Below are 14,567 nucleotides of genomic sequence, written 5' to 3' on the forward strand. Positions count from 1 at the left end.
TGCGTTGAAACTAAAATTAATATTGCTTACTGTTAAGAGAGTTACAAGGAGCTTCAAATTTCTCCTACTAGCTATTTGTTACTTTCATGAGAGGTCTTCAGATGTTTTGGGGATAAAAAGATTAAACAGAGGCATTAATAACAATGAAGACATGAAAGTGTAAATATCAGCTTTTCATCTGTATTTCATTTTCCAGGTACAAATAAATTGTGAAAATGATAAAAATAACACAACCCCTTTGACTACATTTACTAGATGTGATGGGTTTGTGTATGGTGGGGTTTTTTTGGTAGTGGGGGAAGGGCAGTGGGGTGGCTCCTTGTGAAACTTCCAGAGTCTTCCCTAGCCTCAGGTAAAAAGTTGAACCTGCCTTTGGTCAAGGCTGGCTCAATCAGCTCCTCCATGATTAATGTCTTTAAGAGGGGAAACTTGTTGGGCCAGTCTCTTTGTCTCTGTGTCCTGTCTTTTGTGTTTGAGAGTTTTTGTTTGGAGGAGGGGCAGGTGAGAGGACAGCAAACCATGTGGTTGGTGAGGACCAACGTGGGCAAAGAAGAGCACTGGGGCAGAGGTTTCACTGAGCCCTTGCTGAGATGGTGGCAGGATGATGAGAGCCTGAAAACCGAGGAGACTGATGATGGTGAAACGTCCAGGATGCAGCAGCACGGGGAGAAGCTGATGCCAGGGCAGAGAGGGACCTCACAGGGCCAGAGAATGCACCCAAAGTGACTCATGAATCTGAGGTAAACCTGCAATGGAGCAGAGGACACTGCAACCTGTGGATGGGTCACACTCTGATGGGAAGGCACATCTGAAGGGGGGGGTCTGCCTCCCATGAGATGGACACCACGTGGTAGCAAAGAAAGATTGCAAGGAGTCCTCTTCCTGAGGAGGAAGGATTGCCATGGACAATGAGTTGTAACAGCCAGAGTTGCACCACCCACTCCCTGTGCCAATGAGGGGGAGAAGGTAACTGGGAAGAAGGAGGGGAGGGTATTTAAGATCAGATTGTATTTATTTTCTCTCAGTAACCTACACTGATCAAGTTGATTTTGTTAAACTGGTTTTTTTTACTCATTGCTATTAGCACTTCAGTTAAATGGTGTTGAGGTCTGTGGAAAAGCAAGGCATGCACCCTACTGGTACCCTACGTGGCCGGTCACAAGTGGTGTTCCTCAGGGCTCGGTGTTGGGACCATTTCTGTTTAACATCTTTATTGATGATCTTGATAAGGACATAGACTGCACCATCAGTAAATTTGCAGATGACACCAAGTTAGGGGGGAGTATTGATCTAAACAAGGGTAGGAAGGTCCTACAGAGAGACTTTGACAGATTGGATTGATGGGCCAATATTAATGGGATGAGCTTCAACAAGGCCAAGTGCCAGGTCCCGCACTTGGGCCACAATCAGCCCATGCAATGCTACAGGCTTGGGGAAGTGTGGCTGGAAAGCTGTCTGGCAGAAAGGGACCTGGGGAATCTAATTGACAAGCGGCTGAATATGAGCCAGCAGTGTGCCCAGGTGGCCAAGAATGCCAATGGCATCCTGGCTTGTATTAGAAATTTTGTGACCAGCAGAAGAAGGGAGGTGATTGTCCCTCTGTACTCAGCACTGGTGAGGTCGCACCTTGAGTATTGTGTTCAGTTTTGGTCACCTCAGTATAAGAGAGATATCAAGTGCAGAAGAGGGCAACAAAGCTGGTGAAGGGCCTGGAGAATAAATCTTATGAAAAATGTTTGGAGGAGCTGGGCTTGTTTAGTTTGCAGAAGAGGAGGCTAAGGGGATACCTCGTCACTCTCTACAACTGCCTGAAAGGACATTGTAGAGAGGTTCGTGCTGGTCTCTCCTCACAGCTAATTAAACAAGAGGGAATGGCATCAAACTGCAACAGGGTAGGTTTACACTGGACATTAGGAAAATTTTTTCACAGAAAGAGTAGTCAGACATCAGAATAAGCTGCCTGGGGAGGTGATTGAGTCATTATCCCTGGATGTGTTTAAAGGTCGTTTAGATGTGGTGTTGGGGGATATGGTTTAGGGGTGAACATTGTAGAGTAGGGTTAATGGTTGGACTAGATGATCCCAAGGGTCTTTTCCAACAGGAATGATACTATGATTCTACAATAATAAGTTTGTTTTACATTCTTAGTATTGTAATCAGACAAACAGAAAAAGTATTTCAAATAAATAGGTGAGATAAATTACCCTTAGTAAAATTGACAGCAAGAAGAGAACTGGCCAAGTAGAACAATCTATAACATCTATAACTGGAAAACAATTACAAGATTTTCCTGTTAAAAGAAGCAAGTAATAAAATCCACCACATGAGTAGGTCTAAAACAGTATTAACATAATACTGTGCACCTTAACTGCTGAGTGAACTCTACGGGAAATTCTGCCTGCATAAATCTCTAGGTCATGCAGGAAAATATTTCTGTGGTGGAAATTGTGGTTTTAGTAGAGATCTGACTGATGCATTTTTTTTTTGTTTATTTTTCTTTGTCCTGGTCTTATTTTGGGTTTAAGACTTAATTTTTGCAAGATGCATTTTGACGACTGGTCTTCATCCCAGAAGAAAACTTTCTCTCATAAATTCCTGAATTCAGAAAGCAGAACATTTTTAACCATCTATTGATATACTCAAATGAATAAAACGCTAAGTAACATAGCACACACAAAATGGAAGGTGCCAATAATTCCTAAACTAAAATTTTCTAAAATCAATAGGAAGATTTGATCTACACCAAGAAAAACCCAAAAAACTCACACAAACTTTGCTACTTAAATCTTATTATGAGTTTGTAACTGCTTAGCAGAAAAATAATCTATTTCAAACTAAAATCGGAAAAACCCCCACACTCCCAATCTGTGCTATTAATACAGTCCATATAGGCTGGAGTTACTAGCACAACAATAAATTTTATAGATTATCCAGAAATTTCAATAAAATAAATAAAATTTGTGGAATATTTACTTTTTTCTCTCTGACTTTGCTGACAAACTTAAATGGCATTTCACGTGTTAAAAGTAGACAGCTAGAGACTAAATTCTACACACTTGTGGCATATATATTTCAATGGGAAATTTGGCTGTGCAGTAAACACCTTTTCACTGATTCCGTTCCAAACTTCCACAAAATGCTTTGTTTTTCCTTTACCTGTATCTAGTATCTTCTAGAAGAAACATGAATTGCTGCTGCTATCTTCCTATCTTATATTGTCAACACTCGCATATTTATATAGTTAAAACTGAATTTTGGAGCAATAGTGTGATTACAGATTTAACAACATTTCCATGCCACTTAGAATCTCACAGTGTGCAATATCTGTGGAGATTTTTTTTCTTTGACTAGACCAGGACTTAATTTCCCTTCACTCCCTGACCATTGCTTAGAAGTTAAAAAACAAAACAAAACAAAACAAAAAAACCAATGAGGCAATATCTCAGTTGGATAATCATGGATATCTTGGGGCCTTTGGATTTTGGGATTCTAGAACATAGTAGCTGCTGTGGTGTGGAGCTGGGATGTGCATGTGTAAGGATACAGCAGGGATATCTCTAATAGAGGACAGATTGAGAAGGAAACAGGACTGATGATGAGAGGTTTGTATGAATTTAGGAAGGTGTAAAATTTCAACATGTTTTTGGGGAATGTAGAATTTAAGAGATATCTCCAAAATCATGCCTTTTGCCAACAAAACCACAGAGGCTGCTTCTAAACAAAAGTGCCTAGCAAGGCATGAACAGAAAGTCTGAAAAATCCATGCTGGTTTTGCAGAGTAATCTGTTAAAAGAAATGGCGTGTGGCCTTCATGCATGTTCAGTAGTTTTGATACAAAATATTAAACAACTAGAATTTCTAGCTCACTGGAAACTGATATTTTACTAGTTGTTTTGGTTCTGATAAAGATGAAAAGTAAAATGTTAAAAAAACCTTTGCAGAATGGGAAGTTTATGAAGAAATGGTTTTTTATATGTGAAACCCCTCTTTTCGTTGTTGTTTCTATGTAGCTAATTATTTGACCTTCCTGAAATGAAACTACTGGCCTCAGTTCATCTACTAATAATGAAACATTTTGAAGAGGGCAGACAGTTTTTGCATATCTCACCGCAGTTACAGTTCGAAGCCTGTTGTCCTTGCGTTTTGCTTGTGAGCCCTTTTCCTTGCTCAGGGCAAAGATTGCTGTTACTGCAGGAACAGAACCGATTTCAAACCCCTTGAAAGGTCAAGATTGCCTTGAATTTTACTAAATTATAGAATTGTGAAAGTCTACGCCTGTCTCATTGCAATCAGAGATGAGAAAATGCAAATGCACCTGACTTATCTATGGAAAAAAGTGGAAATGTGTCCAATTAGTAACAGAAACACAATACAAATTATTTCAAGCATTTAGCAAAGTCTATAGTCAGGGAATAAGAAAGTAGTATTTGCAAATGTAGAGTGTCTCTCCAGGTAATACATTATAAAAATATTTTTTTTTATGAGGGAATAGTGAATTTTACGCTATACTTCATTATGTTGTGGTTTTTTCGCATCACTGTTTAAAGAAAGCAAGTTAGCATCACCTTAACTATAGCAATGAAAGTAACTTACGGCAGCCAACTTCATCTTCATGAAGGTGGCAGTCAGGCACACCATCACATTTCAGGAGGGATGGGATACAGCCTTTGGAAGGACATAGGAACTCTGTTTGCTTGCAGGAACCAGGAAACATGGTGGTAGGCATCATCGTGGGGCAGTTCATTTCGTCACTTCCATCCATGCAATCTTCAGCCCCATTGCATCTTGCAGCAAGGGGCAAACACTGCTGCACATACGCACATGTGAACTGGTCACTATGGCAAGTTGGAGGGTGTGGATCAGGTGATACTACAAGAAAAAAAAGGAATATTTACTGTTTCTCTTCTTTCAGTAATCATGGGGACTGCTGGGAAGTCAGCTGGTTTTGATTACTGAACTCTTTAAAAAGACTCCAGAAGAACTTGTATAAAAGCATAGCTGCTAAGTAGAGAACACACTATTAAAAACAGAGAGTTGGAGATGTTCAGCTCCATGGACACCTGCAAGGTGGCCTTCCAATACTTAAAAGGGACCTACAGGAAAGACTGGAAGGGACTCTTTACCAGGGAGTGTCATGATAGGATGAGGGGTAATGGTTTTAAATGGAAAGAGGTTAGATTTAGGTTAGATTAGATCTTAGAAAGAAGTTATTTTCTGTGAGGGTGGTGACACTTGAACAGGGTTCCCAGAGGCCCTGGAAGTGTTCAAGGCCAGGCTGGATGGGGCTTTGAGCAACCTAGTCTAGTGGGAAGTGTCCCTGCCCATGGCAGGAGGTTGGAACCAGATGATCTTTAAGGTCTCTTCGAAACCAAACCATTCTATGATTCTATAATACTAACTCCATTATTGTTGCAGTATTTTTCATCTAAAGCTCAAACTCGGCATTTGTTTTGATCCTATTACTGCTTGTGTCATATGTGTACAAAAGCATTAATACCAAACCCTTATCTTTCATCTTGTATGAAGAAAGGGTTAAAATAGCCCTCAAGTTACAATCTTCCTGTATTTGTATCTTGAATGGGCAAATAAAAATCTATGTAAGTCTGCATCAACATGGAATTCATTTCATGGAAAGCTGTTACACACGGTAAGGTCTGAACCCTCAGCAGAGTAAGAAAAACATTTTCATAATGTAACAACAAAGATTTTTACTGATATAGTGTATTATCACTTAGATTCTGCAACTTAGTTTGATGTGATATCTAATTAATCAAAGCAAATGCTAGGCAAAATTTTACATAATATAAAATATTCCATAATATAAAATATTAATTGTCAGACATTAACTAATTCAGACATCTGACAAAAGAAGAAATATCTTGTGCTTACTTTCATTGCAGAAAAAAATACTGGAAAAAACTTTCTGTGATCACTTATACAAATAAAAAGTGGTCTCAGACAATTATGTTCCTCTTGCTTTGTGTGAAAATCATTGCAACCGAATTTTACCAGCAGAAGCATCAGAACTAGTTGTAGAAACTGAATTCTAAGAAGCTGGTGATGGTGGCGCTGTGTTCTTTACATCAACAGTGTCTCCCATGGGAGCAAAGTGATGGATTGCTGTAATTTTTTTTTTATCTCACGTGCAGAGAAAAGAGAAAAATCTCCGGAATGTAACCACTTTTTAAATATTTTCTAGGTCAATTTGCACTAGGTAAGTTAAAAAAATAACATTATGATTGTTAGACACGAGTTAAGACAAATTAAGGTCACCACTTTTGTAAAAGGCAGGAGGAGTCTTGCTGTTGTCTTGGGCTAATGCAGAGCAGATCAAGTACAAAAGTCTGTGGGTGGGTTATATCTTGCCTTTTGAAATGTTGCTCTCTGACCTCAGGAGTCAAACGTTACTGCTGCATTAAGGCATGACACACTGTAAGGGAATACATGGATTTTACTACTTTTAATCCACTGGACATAACAACACATTTGTGTATTCTGTGGTACCAGGCTTTGGTTTTACAGCAGGAGAACTTGGTGAAACTTGCTTAGTTTCTAAAATGCCTGCATCATGAATAACAGCAGCATTTTGTACAAAAAACCTCCAACCCTGTTAATTCATTTAGATAAACTGTTTAATTGCTTGTGAAAGTTACAAGGAAAACGAGGTCAAACTGTTGTGTAACTTTGCCCCTTGCTAGCTTAGCAATTTTTGATTTTCATGTTGACTTTGTGTCAGAAAATTGTAAATAAAAAGCTTCATACAATAGAATATTCCTGACATTTCATACCACTAGTATTGTTATACTCTATCATGCCACTAGAAAAATATATTTCATACACTGCCCATGATTTAAACTTAAAATAATAATTGATTTTGACACAGTAGAAATAATAACCTACTGATCCGCTTGTTTGTATTCAGAATTACATCATCAAACCCTCAAAACCACGTACTTTTAAATGGGATTGAAAAGTTCTTATTTTCATGCTATGTGCTTGATAAATCTATTGGCCTCAAAAAAAAATTTCATTTATAGTACTTCAAAAAGCTTATAAAAATTGTCTTTAGATAATTGATTATAGACATTTAAATCACAGTGAATTTATTCTGAACAAATTAAAATATTTTGGATTTTGCATTCTTTTGCATAATAGTTTGCATAAAGATGTTAGAATTGGATTAATCATGAAGAATTTACAGATAAGGCCATAGTTCTGCCAAGCTACCAATGAAATATATGAGAAGTCATTGGGAGAACATATTTCTCTCTTTATTGATATAAAACTAGTACGGTTAAAATAGGGCAAATCTTACACAATGAGTTTTTTAAAAAATATTATTTTACATTTGTAGTTTGCATTTTCTCTGGAAAAGGTGTGATTATATTAGGCAGCTATTTTTTTTCTTCTGTTACTTCTGACCTTTTCCCTCACTGTGCCTAGAGCGCATTTACACAATGAAAATTACTTAAGCTCTAGTGAGTTCCACATAGGCATACACTTTTGTCACTGTGTTTTATTTTTTTATTTTTTTTTCTGTGTTTGTCCTAGTACGGTAGAAATTAACCCCACAGTTACAATATTTGTGACTTTCCTATGGTCACTTGTTTATGTTGTGGGAAAGATTGTGTTTATAGTACGTTGTGAGCATTTTTGACCCAGTTTAATTCACTATACCTGTTCTATTTGTGGTAAATTTGCTAACAGGTTTCTACCCAACTTTATTCTGAAAATTGAAATCCCCTCTTAAATGCAATAATGCTTGAATGTGTTGCTTGTTATGACCCTGGTCTCAAGTATTAAACTATCTTTGTCCTTTTATAGCGACAACTAGTTTAGCCCTATGGTCTCAATCACACAAAGTGCTTACGCATATAAATGATCCTACACTAAATTCAGTAGCTAGGCAAATGCCTGAATGCGTTACTGAGTAGGTGATTAATTTTTTTATTATTTTATTTTCTATCATGATTCCCCATTGTTGTTAGAAAATAATCATAGAATCACAGAATGATAGAATCATTAAGGTTTTATAGAATGCAGAAGTTCTTGCTGTCTTATGCACCAATTGTTTTAGAGTGTGTGCTATTCACTGAGAGCAGTGAAGATGTCTGCAATTTATGCTAGGGGATAAATTAGTGGTAAGGTTAACCAGGGGTCTTGCTGTGGTCTGTTTTATGTTTTCAATACATTAATAAAAATCGAAAGCAATACCCTGAAATCAGCAAAATAGTTTTAGAACAGAATGATAAGTAAGATGAGAATGTATCTCAAAGACTCTAAGAATATCACCTTTCTTAATATCTCACATTATGTTTTAATTAATTGACATCTGTTTGGTTTCAGATGCAATAGGAAAATGGTGCTCTGAATGACATTCTATTAAATATAATCATTGCCATGATCTGCCAAAAGATACTGCCACGTTCAATCTATTTTCTTTACATAAATAGGTTATAAATGCTGATCTTAATTATAAACTAAATGTACCTGGTAAAAATTTTGAAAACTTATAAAACATTAATTTGTATATAGCTAACACTTAAAACCAAATAATTACAAATATGCAAATCTAGAAAATCACTGACTAATTCCAGCCGAAAAGAAATCTCAAGCAACATGTTAATGCAAAAGTAATTACATGTGCTTATAGCTACTTATCAATGTAATTATTTATATAAGCTCATCATTGCCGTATCTGGTACTGACATGTTTCATTCTAAAGAGTGGCAATATTCATTCTGTCTTCTTGCCACTGGGAAGAACTGAAGTGTTAACACTGCAATGTAGTTTGCAGTGAAAAATGAGCTGACACTAATGAGAGACTCATCATAAATCCCTTCCATTGCAGTGAGCTATGCAGTGGTACACTCACCTCACTCAGATTGAGAAAATAATGTTAAACTTACGCATATACATGAATATCCACTCCGAGAAATATACATGAAGGTTATGTAACAGCAGAATCTGAAGTGGCCATTGGCCACTTCAGTTGCTTAAAATCGTTAGATTCAACAATTACCTAATACTAGCCTGCCAGAAAAATATTTGCCTCACCTTTTGCCAAATGCAGGAAAGACGTTCCCAGCCCAGCACCGACCTCCCACGTGCTGTGTGGCTCTCATTTTCAGGCCAGATTCAGAAGTGGAGGAGATATCGTACAGGTTACTTTTTTTTTTTTTTTAAAAAAAAAATATCTATTTGAAGCTGTTTGAGGATTTGGAGATAAATCTACTGAAAATTATGTGTTCTAAGGAACACAGGATAAAAACTTAGCTTTCTGTATCTGGGCTGCATGATCACTGAAAAGCAGGACTGGAGATCCTCAGGAATGCATTCAGAATTTGCACACAAATAAAAAGCAAACTAATCAAAAACGGTTCCAGAGAAAACAACTTCTGCTCTGTGGAATACCGATTCTGGTTTAGAGCTGCATGAAAAACAGCAGCAAGTTGTTGGCATTCCATTATAGCTAAAAGAATTATGATTTTTTAAGTAGCAAGTTGAGGACATGTCTTTATTTGGTTTATTTTGCCCTCATTTTACACTTATTTTGACCTTGCATATGGCAAATTAAAGAAAGGGTTTAAACACGTGCATAGAACATCTACTTTTACATAATCAAAAAGACACTTTAATCAGGTCCTAAAAAAATAAATTTTAATTTGGTCCTATTCCTTTGTGAAACCTACTCATGTAGCTGTGCAGGTTGAATTAGGACCTAAGGACCACAAGGTGTAATGCTAACAAGCATCCTCACACTTTGAAGAGATTTTTGGTAGTTGAGGTAGACGCAAAAAGGCAAAAATCAGAGAGTGTGTAAAAGAAAATAAATTGGGCATGCACTGCTTCACGAACTGCAATAACTGAGCTGAATACATCTGTATTTCATTGCTGTCAGATAAGATGCGTGCTTTTAGACACATTTTTCTTTCAATGTGCTAACCATCAAAACATCTCTTACACTAAGCAGAGCTTGTGAGCTGGTAATTTGGGAGTTAGGAGCCTTTACAGTATGAAAAGTGTTAAGTCAGTAAGTGCTCATCATCAAGGGCATAATTATATATTTGTGGGATAGGTATTTGTTAAAGGCTTGCTGTTGCTTGATGAATGTTTTCTGTACACACACGCTTTGTTGCACTCCTGTCTTTGTCATCCATGGTGTGCACTGATCCCGTTTCCTGAGTGTATGCCAGACTTCACTGGTCAGCACATTTTGCCCATGAATCACAGGGATTCAGTCATAAGAAACTGCAGAACTGCTGTTATCCACATGCCAACATAAAATAAATGTTTGTATTACACGGTCACTAGCACAGCAGGAAACACACAAACATGCTTAATTTGAATGAAGCAACACCTCCATGCTCTCCACCTCTTTCCTGCCGTTCTTGTTCAGATAACAAGATTTCTGGTGCAGAGTAGGTCTACATTTATATTTATATATCACTTGTAACAGCAAATTCTAATTAAGACTAGTAGACACTGGCATCAGAGTCAACATTAGGGAGCACGAAATAGTTACCACGTGCTATTACGCAGCATTAAATCGGTTGGATCAGAGCTTGCCATAAAGACCATTTAGGTAAATGGGACAACTCATATTGATTTTAATGGGCCTTGCATCACACCCTTGAAAACTAACAACCTGCCTGATATCTTTGCATAAGTAATTTCCCTAGTAAATCTCATAAAAACAGCAGACCTATTAACTGTAGCTAAAAGAGGCCAAAAATAACTCTCCCCAATGGTTTTCATTAGACAAGAGTATAAATTAATTACAGGCCCAATCCAATGCATTAATTATGTTGAAATAAGTGGCAGTCTTCACTTTCACTTCACTAAACATTGGGTCAGGGCATGGAATCAGCCTATTCAAGGTGGCTGCAAGGAAATAACCTTGTTAAAAAATGTTAACCAGATTAAAGTTGTTCAAATATTTTGTCCGTCCATGAGTTTTTATCACTGCTGATAACACTTCTGCCAGAAAATAGAATAGTAATTTCAAAGCTTGTTAAATGACAAAAAGAGGGGGAAATCGAGTCTGGCCAACTGAATCTTCAACTCTCTTCCTCTGGTGAGAACACAGAAGTATGGGACAGGGGGCTCAGAAGGATCCCAGAAATCCTGTTACAAAACCAGAATTAACAAAAACAGAACTTGGCCCAATGATTTTGGAGTTTTAGATGTCTGTGTAGAATTGTGCAGAATTTATTTTAAATGGTTGCGTTTTACTAACATACAAATGTAACAGGAAAAAGACTGGTTTACTGCCAGTAAAAACAAGCTATGATTTCTAGCTTCTAGTCAGAGAACTAATGCTTCTGGTTGGGACACACTGACTATGTGTGACAGGTTGGACCTGTTGGAGAGGGTCCAGCGGATGGCCACACAGACAATCAGAGGGCTGGAGCACCAGGACACAAGGATACAAGGATAGGCTGAGGGAGTTGGACTTATTCAACCTGGAAAAGAGAAGGCTCCACCTGAAGGTGGCCTACAGGAAAGCTGGGCAGGGATTTTTTACAAGGGCATGTGGTGATAGAACAAGGGGCAATGGTTTTAAACTAGAGCAGAGTACATATAGATTAGACATTAGGAAGAATTTTTTCACTATGAGGGTGGTGAAGCACTGGCACAGGTTGCCCAGGGAAGTTGTGGATGTCTCATCCCTGAAAGTGTCCAAGGCCAGGCTGGATGGGACTTTGAGCAACCTGGTCTAGTGGGAGGTGTCCCTGCCCATAACGGTGGGCTTGGAAGTAGATGATCTGTAAGGTCTCTTCCAAAACAAGCCATTCTATGATTTTATGACAGCAATATGTCAATATCTGCCATATTTCTGCTAAGAACAGCCCAGGAACTGCTAGCTATGTCTGTTATTATAGTGGATTTATTTATTTGTCTATTTATTAGGAGCAATGAAGAGCTGGAGAAGCTGTAAAACTTTAGTTTCTAACAAATTGACGTGGGCTGGACTGCAGGAAAGGTTTATAGTGGAGAAAAGAGCAGTTTCTCAGAATCAACATATTTTCATAGGTGTGGCAAGAACACAATACTATGCTATATCTTGTATTTCTCATCTTTTAAAGAGAGTTAACTTCTACAGGTAAAAATTTGTTATCAGCTAAGAAGAGCCCTGAAGAAAAATTTTGTAAGATCCATATAATTTCTGAGATAAATCTGAGCTTCTGATTTACTCTGATTGAGGAGACAAGTAAGTTTTACATAATGAAGAATCTGAGATTTTTCTTCTTCCTAAGATAGTATCATGAAACTATTTCATTCCAAAAATTATTTCTCCTCATCCCTCCAAGGAAATATGTTGATTTTTGTCAACAAACTTAGCAAGGCAAAATAACATCTCTGCAATTTGAGGCTTGCTTGGGGTTTTTTGGTGTAAACAGATGGGGCTTGGAAGTTCAATATTAATGAGCCTATTTTAATACACTATTAATAAATCAAAGATTTTTAATTTCCTAGAAGGGATCTAGCTTGAATCTGAAGATTCCAGTATTCTCTACAACAGTAAGAAGGCAGAGTGAAACTGAAAAAAAATTGACAAAGATATTGTATTTATTTAAAAATACATGACAATTGCATCAGGACTTGCCACTAAATATGCTAGTTTATATAGTGCAGCTGTCTCATCCTAAAATTATTCTCAGAATAATTTCCTGTGAAACCTACAAAAAAAAATGTGCCTTCGCTGCCAGCGAGGTCTGTGCACTGGAAGATACTGAAGTAGGCTGAAGATGCTCTCTAAGGTACTATGCTCTGGAAAATAATTTTTACCCTTTTAAAATGCAGAAATGCCCTATCTCTGCCAAGCAATGAGCACCTAACCACATTATGATTGGTTTCAGGGAGAAACTAATTTACTAAAACTATTCACAAATATCCCCAGTCCTCTATCACTGCTAATCTTGCATTCCTTTTCCCCTCCCTTGTTTTTACAGGCAGCTTCCCCCAGCAGCTCCTCCTGAATACATCTCTTGCCCTTGAGGAAAGAAACTCCCTGAGCTCTCAACCTGAGAGATTTCTGCTTCAATGCAAGCACGAGCAGACAAGCTAACAGTGATTCCCTCGTCTCTGCAACTTACAGAAATCAGAAGTTAGTCTCCTCTACAGAATTTTTGCCCGTGATCTAGCACTGTAGTATCAACAACTCAGGCAGTTAACTCTTCCAGTACCTCCAACATTCAGGCTCGGCGAGTTTCAGAGATGGATCATTGACTTCGTCTAAGCCTTTGTCAGATGAGTTCTGTTCCACTGCAGAATTTTAGCAAGACTCTGCCTGCACCACTGGGCTATTTTTTTTTTCACAAACAATGGACAAACACCCACTGCACTTTTTGGGTTGTTGTCTCTTAATTAGATACAGGCATCATTTATGCTTTTTGCACAACTTCTAGTGAAATGAGATCTACTAAAACTGCCACAGAACATAAAAAATTATCTGCAAATGGATAATTTCTAGGCAGTTTATTTGGCTAGTTTGCTCACGACACTTTTGCTGGCCTGACGGTTTGGGGTCTGTATAGGAGAATCATCTTGGCCGTTTCATATTTTGCTCTTTGTTTTGATTCAGGATTATTTATTTGTATGACTCTGTAAACAATTTTTTTGTACCATTCCAATCTGCTATCCAAAATTATAGAGGTTATTTTATTTCATTCTTTTCTAGTTGGCAGGTAGATAGCATTATGCAATAAGAAGTAATTATGGAGGTAGTATCAAATACTTTCAAAGTATTTAGACACTGTAGCTGTATGCTGTGCAGAAAATCTCTTCATAAAGATAAATAATTCTACATTCAGAGATGTACCTGAATAATGTGCATGGAGGAAAAATATTCAGCTATCTCTGGTCAGGGATTTCTCTATATTGAAAAAGCGGAGGGTGATCTGAGTAAAATAGAATTCAATAATGTGGTTAAAAATTATGTCATTGTATATAACCACATAGAACCTGTTGCAAAGCAAATGGGAATATGTGACAGGAAGAGCAGGGAAAGTCTATAGACAATCAGGATTCAAAGTGTGTTCCATAAAGCAGAGATTTAATAGGCAGAAAAAGTCCTCAATATGTTATGAGAAACAAATACAGAGTAACTAGCCAAGATTTTATTAAATTAGCATTTCCAGGCATAGGTACCTTGGCTTGGTAGTTTCTAATCTGAAATCACAGGGCGATTGACTTGTGAAGAATGGCTACTTAGTGTTTTCTGAAAATTAGATACCTTCAAGCACCAGAAATTAAGCAGCTCAGCCTAATGGTGGATTTTTAAAACCTTGACCAGACCATAAGCTCATTATTCACATAGATTTTTTTTTACTCTTTCTTTGCTATCTATGCTATATGGAAATAATCTTTTTTTTAGTTACTACTTTTTACTAAGTTACTGTAATGAAAAAATCTTAGAGACAGTCTTCATTCCACTGTGTTTTTATTATTAAGACTGCTCTGTCAGTGATAAAGTTCATTTCCTTCCACCTTGGACAAAGAGAATGGTCTATAGTTCTGGCTCTTTGGGACACTTCTCAACTTGCTGCCTGAACCTGCACCTA

General features: G+C 37.5%; 1 protein-coding gene across 1 annotated transcript in view; it reads right to left on the reverse strand.

The window, feature by feature from the left end:
- LOC104270614 (MAM and LDL-receptor class A domain-containing protein 1-like) overlaps positions 1-14,567 on the reverse strand; it is a gene marked incomplete at its 5' end in the record, with an annotated part of 114,384 nt that overhangs the window by 5,046 nt on the left and 94,771 nt on the right. The window contains one exon of the mRNA XM_009865025.1: positions 4,594-4,869. Coding sequence (XP_009863327.1) covers positions 4,594-4,869 — 276 coding nt within the window. The remainder of the gene's footprint in view (positions 1-4,593; positions 4,870-14,567) is intronic.

Source organism: Apaloderma vittatum, unplaced genomic scaffold (genome assembly GCF_000703405.1).
Source record: "Apaloderma vittatum isolate BGI_N311 unplaced genomic scaffold, ASM70340v1 scaffold15832, whole genome shotgun sequence".
NCBI lineage: Eukaryota > Metazoa > Chordata > Aves > Trogoniformes > Trogonidae > Apaloderma > Apaloderma vittatum.